The 13,331-nt window shown below is 38.6% G+C and overlaps 4 protein-coding genes across 4 annotated transcripts; 3 read left to right on the forward strand and 1 right to left on the reverse strand.

The window, feature by feature from the left end:
• The first annotated feature begins 1,030 nt into the window (after positions 1-1,030).
• On the forward strand, positions 1,031-1,523 carry LOC117134904 (zinc transporter 7-B). Its single transcript, XM_033294337.1, has 3 exons — positions 1,031-1,036; positions 1,104-1,345; positions 1,409-1,523. Exons 1-3 carry the CDS (start codon positions 1,031-1,033, stop codon positions 1,521-1,523), a joined length of 363 nt encoding a protein of 120 aa, XP_033150228.1.
• A 3,128-nt stretch (positions 1,524-4,651) lies between these two features.
• LOC108605999 (loricrin) lies at positions 4,652-5,691 on the forward strand. Its single transcript, XM_017995821.2, has 2 exons — positions 4,652-4,729; positions 4,920-5,691. Exons 1-2 carry the CDS (start codon positions 4,724-4,726, stop codon positions 5,568-5,570), a joined length of 657 nt encoding a protein of 218 aa, XP_017851310.1. The 5' UTR covers positions 4,652-4,723; the 3' UTR covers positions 5,571-5,691.
• A 3,637-nt stretch (positions 5,692-9,328) lies between these two features.
• On the forward strand, positions 9,329-10,349 carry LOC108605392 (antigen 5 like allergen Cul n 1). The gene is made up of 3 exons (XM_017995062.2): positions 9,329-9,472; positions 9,531-9,913; positions 9,975-10,349. The coding sequence occupies exons 1-3, from the start codon at positions 9,329-9,331 to the stop codon at positions 10,225-10,227; spliced, it is 780 nt and encodes a 259-aa protein (XP_017850551.1). The 3' UTR covers positions 10,228-10,349.
• Positions 10,350-10,951: 602 nt separating this feature from the next.
• Positions 10,952-13,322, reverse strand: LOC108605872. The gene is made up of 8 exons (XM_017995686.2): positions 13,066-13,322; positions 12,896-13,000; positions 12,693-12,836; positions 12,519-12,630; positions 12,324-12,457; positions 12,126-12,266; positions 11,464-12,060; positions 10,952-11,402 (listed from the first exon to the last, which is right to left on the reverse strand). Exons 1-8 carry the CDS (start codon positions 13,261-13,263, stop codon positions 11,031-11,033), a joined length of 1,803 nt encoding a protein of 600 aa, XP_017851175.1. The 5' UTR covers positions 13,264-13,322; the 3' UTR covers positions 10,952-11,030.
• Positions 13,323-13,331: the final 9 nt, after the last annotated feature.

Consider the following 13,331-nt stretch of genomic DNA (forward strand, 5'->3'; position numbering starts at 1 on the left):
CCCTATTATGAAATGCAAAAAAAAACATCCGTTGGCCACTTGAGTTGGCCACATTGTGACAGCGTGACTTTCATATACGTTTCTATATGTACGTACTTATATACAGGGTGTACCATGATGATTTGTCCAAACGAATACACGGGATAGCTGAGATCATTTGCCACAATAATTGCACTAACGCAGAAAATTTAACGGAAAATTACGTCAAATTTAAAATAAAACAAAGTTTGTTTCAATATTTTAAGCTCAAACACATTTGATTGTGGTCCTCTACTAACGATTAGAAGCCTTTATTTAATGCAAGAGTAAAGCAACTATAAAAAAAATATAAACTTTAAAAATAATATTTATATATATATAAAATATTTATATTAATTGTTTTTTACAATAAATGAAAACGGTTCGGTTTATGCTCCAACAAACTCGGCCAACACATAATAATTATAATTTTTTAATACCGATAATCTTAATCATTAAAGTCTGGAAATTATGTTAGCTTCACCCCTCCTTCACTACGTCCTTGTGCCCAATGTCATTGGAAAGTAAAAGTTAGGCGAACTTATAAAAGTTAAATGGCTTTTGCCTATGCACCTGTTATTGGAAAACTTTTGTGCTTCAAATGCATATATTAAATTGCGTTATATTTGTAATTGGCTTAGAACCTAGCCTGAAGTGCTGCTCAAGAGAAAATACATTTAAAATTAAATTTATTACAGCAAAAGCTTTTAACAAACTCATATTAAGAAATGCATGAATTTAAATGCAAATTTACATGTATGGCATGTATATTTCTTTTAAATATGTTTATAATACAAACATATGATTAACTTGCTGACTTAGCCTCAATCGGGTCCGAAGGCATTTCAGTTGGCTATAAATATTGTTGGTGTTTTTGGATCGCCCAGTTTCGGTTGGGTATAAATAGCTTTGAGTCCGTGCTGTCTTCCTATTAGTAACTGTTTCGAGCTTAAGAGCTCAACCTCGTCATCAACAAGAGCTAACGCTGAGCCCAAACACAACCGACAACAAGATGAAGGTAATTCCGACAACGCATCCCAGCTCTGGGTAAGCCCCACATTCAACTCTTCAACTCCTATTTCCAGATGTTCGCTTGCCTTCTTGCCTGCGTGTCTCTGGCACAAGCTGGATTCATTGGAGCCCTCGGTGGCGGTAGTGGCTATGGTCATGATGGCGGTAGTGTGGCAGTTGTCAAGGTCATACATGAGGAGGGGCATGCACATGGAGGCGGTGGAGAAGGATTTGATCATGGTCATGCTCATGGCGGCGAGGTTCAAATTGTCAAGATCATTCATGAGCAGTCACATGGGCACGATCACGGGCATGGGTTCGACGTTCACGATCACGGGCATGGATTCGACGTTCACGATCACGGTCACAATCACGGCAGCGAAGTGCATCTAGTCAAAGTAATCCATGAGCATGGTGACAGCTTTGGCGGTGCCGCCAGCTATGGTGGTGGCTCCAGTGGTGTCTGGGCTGCCGGAGGCTCTGGCTGGAATTAAATGCGCACGACGCCCACGGCCACCCACTCTCAGTCTCACATCCACACCCCACCCCTCTAGCCATGTGATATGCCCCCCTTCGCACGCTTGTTCTTTGTTGTGCGTGTGAAGCAACGGCATTAGCCTTGATGTATTTAAGTGATGTATCTTTAAGTGTTTACCAATTTTTTTTCAATATTTTTTTTCTGTGTTCATTAAATGTGTAAAATATGTTCTGCAAGCAAAAAGTCTTTGCTTGCCGCAGCTTGGTGCGCACAGCTTGAAATCATAATTATGTCTAATGATGCTATAAATCGCTGGTCGATAATGCTCCCGGACATAATGACTAACGATCTAGTTGGGGACTTCCCCCGAAGCTTCACTTAAGTCTAGCTAAGCTAAGCTGCTCTCGGATTCCCAAGGTCAAAGCTGAAACAAACAACAAATTGTGCAAGATTTGTTTGAAATCGTGAGAGGCGCAGAGCAGCAGAAAATTTTCAGAGAACTCAGCAAGATTTTACAACTGAGAAAAGTCTCTGTTTGTCTGTTGGCTTGACCTAGTTATTTGTATGGACGACACTTCTTAGAACTGCAGCTTTCTAACTTTTACCATTTAGCTTAAAATGTAACACTAAAAATTCATAAGGAGTCTCATATTTATTATTATTTATATTATATACATATTATTATTTATTCAGCAAAACTGAAAATTAAAAGTCAGTATCGTCATGCAGGTAAGTCAGCGCATTTAGTTAAAAATTAGTTATGTTTTTGCGAAACGCTTGTTATATAAGTAGCAACTAAGGCTGTGTAAGTAACTTAACGCAAGTTAATTAACTAAAATACTTTGGAACTGTCATAGAAAAGCGTCGCACACACATACATCTGACTATGTGTGTGCGGTTTATTTGCCATCAGCATTGCGTGCTTGCCTTGATTGCAATTATATAAGTTAAACTAAAACAAGTGGATGGATTAAAGTTGGGCGCACCCAACTTGTATATACACTTTGACTAGGGCATCGCATCCATGCTAACGACTGCGTCGGGAACGAGGATAATAAAAAATGTAAATAATTTCTAAGTTATTTATCCAAAAATCATTCTCACAATTTCGGCAAGACAAGAATTTTGGTTATTAATTTTCGATTTTTAAGTATTTTTAAATATTTTGGGTGCAAATTGATTTTTTGGATTTCGGGGGAGGATATAAAAATAAATAAATTAAACGCGTTTAGGTCTGGCTGCTCCTATGAGCACCTACATACACACAACATTCTAGAGCATCAATATTTTATAGTTTCTGAGAATTAGACCCTCAAACATTCAGACAGACGGACGGACATGGCTATATCGGCTCAGTTTGTCTTGCTGATCACAAATATATACACTTTATGGGGTTCGTCACGCCTCCTTCTCCCTGTTACATTCCGTTTCACCACTCCATAACACCCTTTTTCTTATTTTTATAAAAATGTCAAAGTTTATAAAATTTAGTTTCTACCGTAGATTTCTTTTTTTTTTTTTGCAATTTCTATATCTTTAGCATTTGCACATTTGGTTAAATCATTTAAACAGCAAAACAAAGTAATTGCATTGATTGATGTCTAATGCACCATCTTCTCAGTTCAATTTATTTACTTTGAGCATCATAAACAAATGCTCAGTGCTAGTAATTACAGTTATTGTTACTCAGAGTTTAAAGCACAAGTGCGATTTCGTGACTGCGTGGCAGAAATACTTTTCAGTTATAACAACGCTGCCAATTAACAAGCAGACTACAAGTTGACGGCAAAATTATACGCTGCATTTATACATATATATATATATATATATAATATATATATATGTATGTATATGCCCATCATCTATCAAAAGTCGAAATGAAGGCTGCAAGATAAACGCAATAAAACAAAGCCAAAGCAAAACAAAAATGAGTTTGAAAACTAAAAGATATGGGGGTCAACAATTAATAAGCATGGCAACTGACCCCCTTAAGGCGGCGTTAATCGAAATTGAAATAAAGCAGCAAGTACTTATTTCAAACATTTTGTTGTTGTTGTTGTTGTTGCAGCTAGTTATGTGCTTAGGCTGCAATAAAACAATAGACGTATTTTACGTGTTGCCTTTTCTATAGCTTAACCAAGAGTATAGTGAATTTCTTATTTCAACTAATTTAAAAGATTATATGCATAATCAAGTAAGTATGCGCAAAATGAAAAACAAAAATAAACCTTGTGTAGCTAATGCTTAAGAGCTAGCTTATAACTAGATTCTACTACATTATTAATTGTAAGAATAAAAGTTGAGGCATCTAAAGTTTTAGATTATAGAATAAACATCTTTATATCAAAACTAAAAAATATGTATAATGAACAGTAGTAACATTTATAGAACAAAAGTAAAGTTGAGCTTAATTTAAATAAAATAAAATGCTATCAATAATGGTATTTTTCTGTATTTTTATATATTGAAATTTCTTATATATAAATAATAATAAACAAAATATATTACCCAGAAAGTATGTATACAAATTATTGGGACACAAAAAAAATATACATAAATAAATATTGCTTTTCAAATAATTTTTGAAAGAGCATCTAATTTGCATGAAGCGGTGGTAAATCAAAATTATCTTCTTCTTCTTCTTCTTGCTTTTATTATAATTATGAATTTTGCTGATGAATTGCATAACGAGCTAATAAAGCGGAGCTACCAAAAGCCGAAAAGTAGCAGCGCTGACACTGAACGCCACTGCTAGAGTAAGCAGAAACCAGGCGACCGGCGGAGGGCGATGGGCGGAAGGCGGCGGGGTGGAGCTCATGCAAAGATTGAGATTGAAACTGAACGCTTGAAGTTTGAAAACAGCGACGCAGCGCGTTGTCTATAGCAAACCATAGCTGGGAGCGCGCAGACACCCAATTAAGTTTTTGAAGATTGGGGCGAGCTCTTCATATTGTTGGATGATGATGTTGATGATGGCATAATCCGCAGTCGGCAAGCCGCTCGCGTGGACAAGCAATTAGAGTGCCAAAAGCATTAGCATATGCTTGCATTTACTGTGGCTAGGGGGACAAGCATGCAAGAGGGCCGCTTACTGGCTTGACTTGGTCAACATAAAAGCAGCCGCCCAAGCTGGCTTTGAGCACAGTTGAATTTCGGCGCTCGTCGCAGTTACAGTAAAACAGTTCGCACACTCACTCGCGCAGAGTCCTAGCCAGCATGAAGGTGTGTGTATGTCCTGCGCCTCAACAATATATGTAGACAGGACTAACAATAATTTAAGCAAATTATTTTATTTTTTTTGTTTTTCGTGCTGTGCTTAGTGTCTGTGTTAAAACTAAGACGTATTTTTTTTACAAATGTTTAATTTTTGTTTTGTGCTAAAAAAAAAATATATTTGTTGTAATTTTTTTAGATTTTTGTTTGTCTGTTAGCTGCTTGCAGCATGGCCCATGCGGGATTCCTGGGCGGCGGCGGCGGTAGCGCCCTCAGCTCAGGCTGGTCTTCGGGTGGCGGCCATGGAGGCGGCTACTCAGACGGTGGCGGATATTCAGGCGGCGGCGGCGGATATTCTGGTGGTGGCGGTTATGGAGGTGGCGGCACTGTGAAGATAATAAAGGTCATCTCGGATGCAGGCGCAAGCGGTGGTGGCTACTCCGGCGGTGGATATTCTGGTGGTCATGGCGGCGGCGGGTGGTCCTCAGGCGGTGGTGGTGGCGGCTACTCAGGTGGCGGCTACTCCGGCGGCGGCTACTCTGGCGGCGGCTACTCAGGTGGCAGCACTGTTAAAATTGTAAAAGTCATCTCGGACACTGGAGCCAGCGCAGGAGGTTACTCCGGCGGCGGTGGTTACTCCAGTGGTCACGGTAGCTACTCCGGCGGTCATGGTGGCTACTCCGGCGGCCATGGAGGCTACTCTGGTGGTCACGGTGGATCCTCCGGCGGCGCGGTGCAAATCATTAAAGTCATCTCAGATGCTGGCGCAAGCAGCGGTGGTGGCTATGGCGGCGGTAGCAGCGGTAGCGGCTGGGCACCTCAAGGCGGTTGGGCCCAGAGCAGCTGGTAAGGCTTTGCCATATATAGAAAGCTTCACCACTACTGTGTTTTTTTCTACATCCCATAAGTCCCCAAATTGTAAATACTCATTTATCAAATAAAGTCAAGAATATTTTTCACACAAAACTAAACATCCGCTTTTTCACATAATCAATTTAATGCGTATTAAAGTTGAGCGCTGCAAACTTTTTGATACACTTTGACGAGGACAAAGCAGCAGACGCACTCACATAACAAGTGGACAAATTAAAGTTGGGCGCAACCAACCTTTATTTACACTTTGACTAGGGTATCGCAGCAAACATACGCACGCACTCGAAAACACATACATACACACAAAACAGCCAAGGCGTCACTGCTCGTTTTCGCTGCAGCGTCAGCAGCGACGCCGACGATTGCGTCGGCAGAGACGTTTATATGGCGCGTCAACAAGCGCACCGCTCTGTCTATATTGAAAATTAAAATGTAAATATTTCCTAAGTTATGTATCCGATCGTTCTGAAATTTGCCCAATCGGTTGAAAGCATGACTTACTGCCTTATACCGTTTTTTTTTTCGATTTGCGGGGGAGGAAATTAAAAAATAATAAAAGCGTAGTGTCCTGGAGCACCTATTTGGTTGCTCTAGCTCTTATAGTTGCTGAGAAACACGCACTCATACAAACGGACGGACGGACAAACGGACGGGCGGACAGACGGACATGGCTATATCGACTGAGTTTGTCTTGCTGATCAAGAATATATATACTTTATGGGGTCTGCATTTTGCACAAAAACGTCAAAGTGTATAAAAATACAATCACAACAGCTTATGTGGCTGCTTGGAAAATGAACGTTTAAATATGTCTGAATTTATTTACCCGATTGGGTTGCATTTTTCTTAAACAAAAACAATTTGTAAAATCATCGTTCCCTGCATAAAAGTGATTCAAGTGCCCTCTTACACTTACTCTCTTGAGCTGATAGGGCTTTGAAACTAATGGGTCTGCCTCTTGCGTTTTTCAGCAAGCCTTTTTTTATTCTTTAATCTCTTAGTAATTATTAATTGTAGAATGCGTAGATCCAAAAATTAGCATCATCACTACACTCCTGCGTTATTTGTTGACTTCGAGTTTTCATAAAAATTGCCATTAATGAAAATTAAAAGATTTCTCCAACAAATGTTGGTGAAATATGTATTCAACTTGGCACCATCAACCTCAATTATCGCGTTGCATCAAAAGTCTTGCAATGCCAAGAGAGAAACAAACCAAACAACAACTGCTTGGCTGACTGAACTACTGATTGATAGACAGGGTGGGAAAAACAATCAAAGCGAAAAACACACAAACACACACCCACACACGAGCAAACTTGAGCTACAAATGCTCGTGCGCGAGACAAAAAAAAGTTAAACAAATTCAATGTCGTTAGATGTTTGTCAACGTATTGAAATTGAAAGTTCCGGGCGAGTTGAAAAGTCAAAGTTGCGCTGCACTCAGTGCAGCTGAAATGCAATCCAATATACTATACCAGCAGCCAGTAAACTGATTTGTTGTCAGAGAGACAGAAGGAGAACAGACAGAGAGAAAGAGATAGTAAGCTGGCAAGAGAAAAAGCTATTTTTAGTTTAAAACTGATTAAACTTAACTTATTGTTAGTTAAAAGACATTGGCTGTTATGGCTTGTATGTACATACATATGTATTTAGAAGCTAAGAGATTTTATTAGCTTTATATTTTCAATGTGTCGAATATGAAACTTTGCTTAGATTACAAATATTATCAACATTTGTTTGATACTCAGATACGGCATGTGAAATCTTTGCTTTGATATCAGTATAAGGCCAGTACCACGTTGAGATAAATGTATTTTAAACAAATATTGCTTGTTTGTTAATGACATAATTTACTATCAATTTGATGGTAATATTTATATGCCTCTCCTGAATAAGACCTTAACAGTTTTTCCTTGCGCTAAATAAAATTTAAAAATTGATACAATTTTATCGTTTGAGAACTCAATTTCGACAACCGATGTTAACAAGCTATACGCCATATATAGCATTGGCAGATACGATTCCACTTGACCTCACAATCGGAGCGTGAAATTTGTGTGCAAAAACCGGTATGTCATTACCAAACAACCTAATATAAAAAATTCCCAATCCAAAAATATTTTTATACAATAAGCGAAAAAATATCTTTCTAGATATAGTAATTTAGTGAGCCATTATCCAGTTAAGATAAATATTGAATTTCTATATAAGCCATAGCCTTGAAATTTTTACCAATGAAGCTAAGATATAATTATCGGTGAAGTCCCATAATAATAGACGCTTTATGACTTCAATAAGATGAATTTAAGCTTCACTGGTAAAAAATACAAAGCGGTATTTTCTTTAACATCCATACTTAAACAGTTCATTGCGCGAGAAAAAGTTTTTTTGACAAGAGTATAATAAAATTATTGTTGCTATAATGACCCCATTGCGGCCAAAAATACTTCTAGTAGGAGTAGGGGCTTGAAACTTGTCACAAATTTTTTATAAAAATAAAATTCTAGTAAAATGTTGTGTAAAAATTAGCTGGATCGGACCACTATATCATATAGCTCCCATATGAACAATGCATTGTAACCATTGTTGCCAGAATTTCCTAAGCTAAAATACCTACATTTAATTAAAAAAAAAAGGTTGAAAACGAACTTAAAAATCAAAAAAAAAATAGCTACAATTTTCCATGTTAAATTAACAATATAATACTTAAATTGAGAGTAAATATTAGTAAATAAAACAATATTTGTTATTTAAAAATTTTTGTGATGACTTTTTAAATAGTCTGATTTCTAGCTAATAGCATTCTATAAAATGTAATAGTTGATTCAGTTACAAAACTACTAGATCTAGCAATTATCTAGCAATAAAAAAACTAAAATAGGAACACTGCATATAACTGGATACCAACTAAATTATCGAATAAAATATTCTGCAGCCTACTCTGTTGCTTTCGTTTTAAATATGAGATTTCTCATTTACTTATTATATTAATCCTAACTGGATACTACTAGTTCAGACTAGGGGGAAATTGCTTATACGCATTGTATATAATTGTGAATATCTCAACAAAGTAAAGTATATTAATTAAACTTCTTGTCTATAAATGTATGTATGTATATGAAATAAGGGCATTCTTAGCATTAAATGATATTAATTAAATGTAAGAGAATGTAGCACATTTTTTACATTAAATATAGAGCATAATTCACTTTTTGAATATTTATAAATGATAACTGCGAATAAAATTATTAATGAGATAAGCTTAGAGGCGAAATTGATATAAGGAACACGCTGTGCCTCCGCTATTTATAGCCAAAAAATAATGATAATTATTATGAAATATAAATAATAAGCTGTTATGTGCTGTCAGCAAACCATAGACTGAAAATAAAACAAGACAAAACAGAGTGAAAGTGTCACACAATCAATCTCAATTAAAACAATATTGAGGTGTACACACGCACACACACTTATGTATGCATGCAAAAGCAGAAACAGCAACAGCAACAATAACAATAAACAAAAACAATGAAAATTCTACAAAACCATGTTGTGTTCTAAATAATACAAACAGACACCCGTTTAGTTATTGTATTATAAGAGCTTTGAACAACAGATGTTTATAGGCGGAGAGATGTGAAAATGCTCGAGGCATTTTTCTGGACAGGTGTTAAGGGCTTTGGGTGGGTCGGTGCCTATAAATAGCACTGAGCTGGCAGATCAGGCGCTATTATGTGGGAATCAATGAAGCATTTAGAGCTGGTAGCACTGCTCCTGGCACAATTGCTGCTCAGCTCAGGGGCCAATGCGCAAAATTATTGCGATGCGGACTTGTGTCCAGCTGGCGGACCACATGTCGCATGCAACAACAACGGCGTAAGTGTTCCGCTGTGTGCTCAGATTTAGCTGATATTCATAGACATTGTTTATTTAGCAATTTGCCAGCGGCTGCAGTGGCGAGCATGTCTCGCTGGACGCCTCCCAGCGCGCACTCATACTTAGATTACACAATGAGCAACGCAATCTGATTGCTGGCGGGGGCCTGAGTGGCTTTCCCAGTGCCAGGCAAATGGCGACAATGTCCTGGGACGACACCTTGGCACAGCTGGCGCGATACAATGTGTTGCAGTGTCGCTTGGCGCACGATCAATGCCGCAACACCAATACCTACCGCTATTCGGGACAAAACCTGAGCGTACTCTATACGCGCAGCGGCAGCATAGCGGACTTTCTGCGCGATCGCATTCCGGCGTGGTTCAACGAGTATCGCGATGCCACCAGCGGCGACGTCGAGAACTATCAGCCACGCAGTGGGCCGTAAGTGAATGCCACAGCGATTTAAACTATTTTCTTATAATTGATGCACGCATTCCTACAGCGCCATTGGTCACTTCACAACAATGGTAAACGAGCGAAACAATCGCATTGGCTGCGCCAGCGCACGCTACACAAGTTCCAGTGGCGAGAGTGGCACGCTGCTGGCCTGCAACTATGCGGTGACCAATGTCATAAATAATCCCATTTATCGTGCTGGGAGCCCGGCCTCGGACTGTACACGTGGACGCAATCCCAATTACTCCAATCTATGCGCCACGGATGAGTCATATAACCATAACACCTGGTCGGGCTAAGCCCCAGCAAGCAGAGCCATCCTCGTTACCTCGTTACTACCATTTCTATTTGTTTGTTACCCCTTTGCATGTTTTTTTTTCTTTGTCCCAAAAATAAAGTGTCCAATTTCCTTTGTCCCAAGACTGGGGTTAAAGCATATATTTCATTTAGATCTAAGTTTTGCAAGCAATTTACCCGTTTAGCGTTCATAATAAGAGGGATTGGGACTTCTAAGGAAATTTCGGTAAAAGCAATTTATCCGGTATATAATTATTTGCAAAGGAATATTTTTGGCTAGTAATATGTTGCAAATGGTTTTGATATTCACTAAGCCTATACCATATTCTCCATGATATGATATAAAAGATTGCATTGGGATATTTTGGGAAACTGGCTCTGATATTCACTAATCCTAATTTACGATAAAGCAATTTATCCCTATAAAAACAAAGGGACATTTTGAAGAATATTGGACATATTCTGGATCAACAGATTCTCTTATGTACTAAACCTATGATATAAATAGGTATTTTTAACAAACAAACAAGACCGTCAATTTATAAGTATAAATAATATAAATAAATAAATAAAAAGCTTAAAGTATTAAGCTACTTTGCAATCGATTCAAAAAGTTCACGAAATGAATGAAAGGGAAATGCCATAGACAACAAGGTTTCAAAATAAATTATTTGCTTGATTGACTGTCTTGGCTAGAAATCGGTTCTTTTCTTTGCTAAGCATTGTTATTTCGGGAAAATAAATGTACTTGATTTTTAGTACATTCTGCTTATAAATTATTTTTAGCAAAGACAACAGTGAACATTTAATCCTCTTTAGACTCGACAATACGTATAATAACAGGTATATCCTCGACTTTAGTTGAATTGACGCCTTGCTGAATATATTCTTCAACACAACTGCGTTTAAACTGTGCCCACTGACGCGTTTTGATGTAATCCTGGAATAGCGTCTCTCTCGATGGTATATATCGATCAATGTAAAAACTCATGCGTTGCCATATATGGCCCGGATTCTGTTCCTCCTCCATTAGCCAGTACCGTGGCAGCAGAAGACACTGCACAGTGGTGCGAGCCATTAAAACGCGATGCTCAGTGCGCTCACCAACCCCACATAGACCACCAAAAGCCATGGAACCAATGTCAATGAAATGCGTAACATATTGCGACTTATCGGTCTACGAAATAGCATAGGATAGGATTCAAATTACGAGTGATACAGAAAGGTGATACAAGTACCTGTGCAGTTTCCTCTTTGGATAAAGAGCGTGCTGAAATGTGCGACGAGGCAGCTGTAAAAATTTCAGAGCCTGTAGTTTCATTGTTGCTACCGAGCACGCGACTCGATTCACGCGATTGAGACGTTCGGCTATGCTTGGAGGTTAAAGTGTCGCGGGTTACAATATCCTGGCTTACACGAAAAGTGGCTCGAGGACTTTCTTCGCTTGCCCGCCCTGCATCATCATCCACATACACATCGTCGTCATCAATGTCAATAAAGCCCTCCGCACCACCATGACGTATAAACTTCTCATACGCATCCTTATGCTTGACCGATGAACGGCGACGTTTAACACTTGGGCGCTTTACCTGCTGCTCCTCTTCGGGCTCCACTGCTTTGACTTTAAATTGAAGACATTGCTTTTCAATCTTTTGCAACTCCGCTTGCCGTTTCTGTTTCTTTTTATTAATGCCCTGCTCATCTAACGATGAGCTAGAGCGCAATAGCTCACGTATATCCAGATCGGATTTGTTTTCCTCTAGCAAGACATGAGTGCTCTGATCATTAGTGAACTCGCTTAGCTCATAATGCACTTCCCCTTTCACACTTGTAATCTTCAATAAAAATATAGAGTTTGGTTGTTGTTCTAAGAGTAAAGAGATAAGATACATGTAACTACCTTCATATATAGGCATTGTAGTAGCACGCATTCGCCGCTTAAAATAAAATAAACATGGTGTAAATGCTCTTTATCTTGTGAATATATCGTATCGAATGGATCATATTGACGTATAATTCCAAATTTACAAGCGCTCACAATCTGTAGAAAAGAATGTTGGGTTAAGTCGAAACTGAAATCGAACGGAGCTCAACTTGCCTGCGATTCATTCATAAAACTTAAATAGCTCAACGCTTGTATGGCACGTTTTTTTTCTACCCAGTTTTTACGCACATATGGCGCTAATATGCTTATAAAATCGTCATCTTGTAGTACCAGAATTTCACATTGAGCTAAGCAATAAAAGCCATATACAGCTATACATAGAAATTGGCACTTATTAATACTGCTTACAAATCGTTTTATAAGAGTTTGAGCGGATTTCCGCCTCTAGCATGTCCACATCACCAATCCAATCACCTGGTCCCAAAATGGCTTCCGGTCTATTTTCAACACGTCGCGTGACCTATCTCAACCAAAAATGTGTGCATTCGATTAAACTAATCGTTACGTAGCATGATCACTTACTTTGTTTAATATAGTTTTAGACATTTCCACCTCGCCGCTTATGAGAAAATACACACATATAGGCAAGTCGCCCTCCTTCATTAACTGACGATTCGCGGCAATGGGCACAAACAGCAAATGCGGCACCAAACGCGCACGTATTTTCTAATAATTATGCTTTATGTATACATGTTTATAGTTTTATAATAAATGTGCATGTTTACCGGTGGTACTTGACTAAAGCACCCCAAATGCGCTACAATTGAGCAAATTTTCTTGCGCTCTTCAATGGTGCGCGTGCTGTGCGCCGTGGCTAACAAACTTTTTTGCTAGGGCGTAAATCCGGCTTATATTCATATGCTTACTTATCAGTATATATGTATGTGATACTTACAGCCATGGTTAGTATGCCTGGCTTGTGCTTTTTACGCACCAACATGGCCACATTTTTTTTGACATTCAAGGTCACACCCTGATCCTCCATTTCGGAGACCCATTGATTGTTGGTAATGGCGGAACGCACACATTTCCTGAAACGTAAACGCGCCTTCTTGCGTCGGTGTCCATCATCGTCCTTAGTGCGCTTAGACATTCTAGCTGTGTGTATAAAATTGTAGCTGTTGTTGTGCTTAGTGTTGTTGTATTGTTTAGTAAAATTAT

Source organism: Drosophila busckii, chromosome X (genome assembly GCF_011750605.1).
Source record: "Drosophila busckii strain San Diego stock center, stock number 13000-0081.31 chromosome X, ASM1175060v1, whole genome shotgun sequence".
NCBI lineage: Eukaryota > Metazoa > Arthropoda > Insecta > Diptera > Drosophilidae > Drosophila > Drosophila busckii.

What these genes read in the sequence shown, in the direction of transcription:
- LOC117134904 (XM_033294337.1), top strand. An exon ending in GGGCACGATCACGGGCATGG is followed by an intron (nt 1,346 to 1,408) that starts GTTCGACGTTCA and finishes CAATCACGGCAG; the next exon opens with CGAAGTGCATCTAGTCAAAG.
- LOC108605872 (XM_017995686.2), bottom strand. Translation starts at nt 13,263, where the DNA reads ATGTCTAAGCGCACTAAGGACGATGATGGACACCGACGCAAGAAGGCG. An exon ending in AAACTCTTATAAAACGATTT is followed by an intron (nt 12,458 to 12,518) that starts GTAAGCAGTATT and finishes TTTATTGCTTAG; the next exon opens with CTCAATGTGAAATTCTGGTA. An exon ending in TACAATGCCTATATATGAAG is followed by an intron (nt 12,061 to 12,125) that starts GTAGTTACATGT and finishes TTTTTATTGAAG; the next exon opens with ATTACAAGTGTGAAAGGGGA.
- LOC108605392 (XM_017995062.2), top strand. Translation starts at nt 9,329, where the DNA reads ATGTGGGAATCAATGAAGCATTTAGAGCTGGTAGCACTGCTCCTGGCA. An exon ending in TCGCATGCAACAACAACGGC is followed by an intron (nt 9,473 to 9,530) that starts GTAAGTGTTCCG and finishes TTGTTTATTTAG; the next exon opens with CAATTTGCCAGCGGCTGCAG. An exon ending in TATCAGCCACGCAGTGGGCC is followed by an intron (nt 9,914 to 9,974) that starts GTAAGTGAATGC and finishes GCATTCCTACAG; the next exon opens with CGCCATTGGTCACTTCACAA.